The 1744-nt window shown below is 39.3% G+C and overlaps 1 protein-coding gene across 1 annotated transcript in view; it reads left to right on the top strand.

Annotated features, from left to right (window-relative positions):
- Ttc29 (tetratricopeptide repeat domain 29) overlaps positions 1-1493 on the top strand; it is a 225708-nt gene extending 224215 nt beyond the window's left edge. The window contains exons 12-13 of the mRNA XM_005345375.3: positions 284-350; positions 870-1493. Coding sequence (XP_005345432.1) covers positions 284-350; positions 870-888 — 86 coding nt within the window. The 3' untranslated portion in view covers positions 889-1493. The remainder of the gene's footprint in view (positions 1-283; positions 351-869) is intronic.
- The last annotated feature ends 251 nt before the right edge of the window (positions 1494-1744 follow it).

A 1744-nucleotide genomic window follows, 5' to 3' on the forward strand; every position in this document is an offset into this window, starting at 1 on the left:
GAAGAAGAAGAAGAAGAAGAAGAAGAAGAAGAAGAAGAAGAAGAAGAAGAAGAAGAAGAAGAAGAAGAAGAAGAAGAAGCTCCCTAGCCTTGCAGTTTTGTAGCTATAAAAACCTCATTTCTCCTTAACGCAGGGCTATTCTCTCAAACTCCGCTTTAGGGAGATAACCATGTCTGACAGAAAATAAAACTTGCCTAATTCAACAAAAATATTTGGGTGGGTGGTTTTTATTCTTGTTCAATGGGATTAACACCAGTTCATTTTTTTTTTCTTTTTCCTTTAGGAGAGTCTAGAAGAGCCACAGAGGATAACATATATCAATACTCAGATAATCAGGAAGAAGTAAAAAGGTACCAAACAAATAAAAACTTTCTACTAAGTGCCAATTTTGTTTTGGATACTAAACATAATCTTTTTTTTTTGTTTGTTTTACTTTATGAGTTTAAGTTTCCATCTGCATGTATGTATGTGCACCATGTGTATGCCTAATACCCTAGGAGGCCAGAAAAAGGCATCAGATCCCCTGGAGGTGGAATATCACTCAGTTGTGAGCCACCATGTGAATTCTGAGAACCAACCCGGGTATTGAACGGTGTTCTCAGGCGCTGAGCCACCTGCCTAGTCCCTGAACACACTTGTAGTCCTCACACTAGATACCCGCCTCACCTGCTCGCCTGCTCGCAGTGAGCTAACACTGATGTACTGTCCCTAAACACCCCAGACTCACTTTCAAATATTGTATACTTTAAGTAATTTTCATCTTCAAGGTATGTTTTTAAACACAGAAAGCAAAAATTTTTCTGAAAGTAAGTTGTTTCTAACTTTGAAGCACAATGCAAAAGTTAATCTTATCATTTATTTTATTTCAGATCTCCAGATAATCAATAAAATTAATCTTAAGTGATTCAACATCAAGGCAAGAAGAAATTGAGTACCTTAGACTTTGGCTTCATCTGAGAGGCGCATGTAAGGAGTGATACAGAGTTATAAAGGAGACTACAGTTGCTTTTATTAAACTTTGTGCTGCAGTGACTATGCAAGTTTAGGAAGATGAAGAACAGCTCACCTGGTTAGAAAGGTCAATAGTTCCTCATAAAATAAACTAAAATGTATCCTCTTACCTGCTACTACCCAAGAAGTCATGGCATCTAAGAACCAAATTTTAATTATTCCTGATTGTGAATATTTCCAAGTTAAAGAAACCATTCATGCTGAATAAATATATGATAATATTTGCTAAAATTCCAGGGAAATTCCCCAGTGCACAAAGGGTCCTAACCAGTCCAAGATGTGCTCGAACAGTGTGGCTAAGTGTGGCTCAGTTTGCTTGGTGTGTGGAAACTTGGATTGATGGCAGGTTTAGCTGATAGGTCACGACCTAGTATACACATGTCCATTTGAGACAGTAAGAGAAACCTTTGATCTCAGGAACCTTTGCTGGCATGCTTGTGACTGAAAGGAGGTACCTGAAACGGTTACCTTGGAAACATATGGACCCCTCAGATGAATCCATCAAAGTAGTACACTATCAAGAATAAAGACTGTATTCCCTTTCCGTGCGGTCTACTCTAGTTCTGCTTCCTTTCCTGTTTTGCCATTGCAGAGCAGAGACTAATCCTGGAACTGGTCAGAGGTGTTCGGGTGTGCCTACTATCAGCCCAAGAAGTGAATGGGTTCAGCAACAATATGAGAAAGATGATCCGCTGCCCACACCAGAAAGCCTAGGGAATGTGCGGAAGGGAAA

This window comes from Microtus ochrogaster, chromosome 4 (genome assembly GCF_000317375.1).
Source record: "Microtus ochrogaster isolate Prairie Vole_2 chromosome 4, MicOch1.0, whole genome shotgun sequence".
Taxonomy (NCBI): domain Eukaryota; kingdom Metazoa; phylum Chordata; class Mammalia; order Rodentia; family Cricetidae; genus Microtus; species Microtus ochrogaster.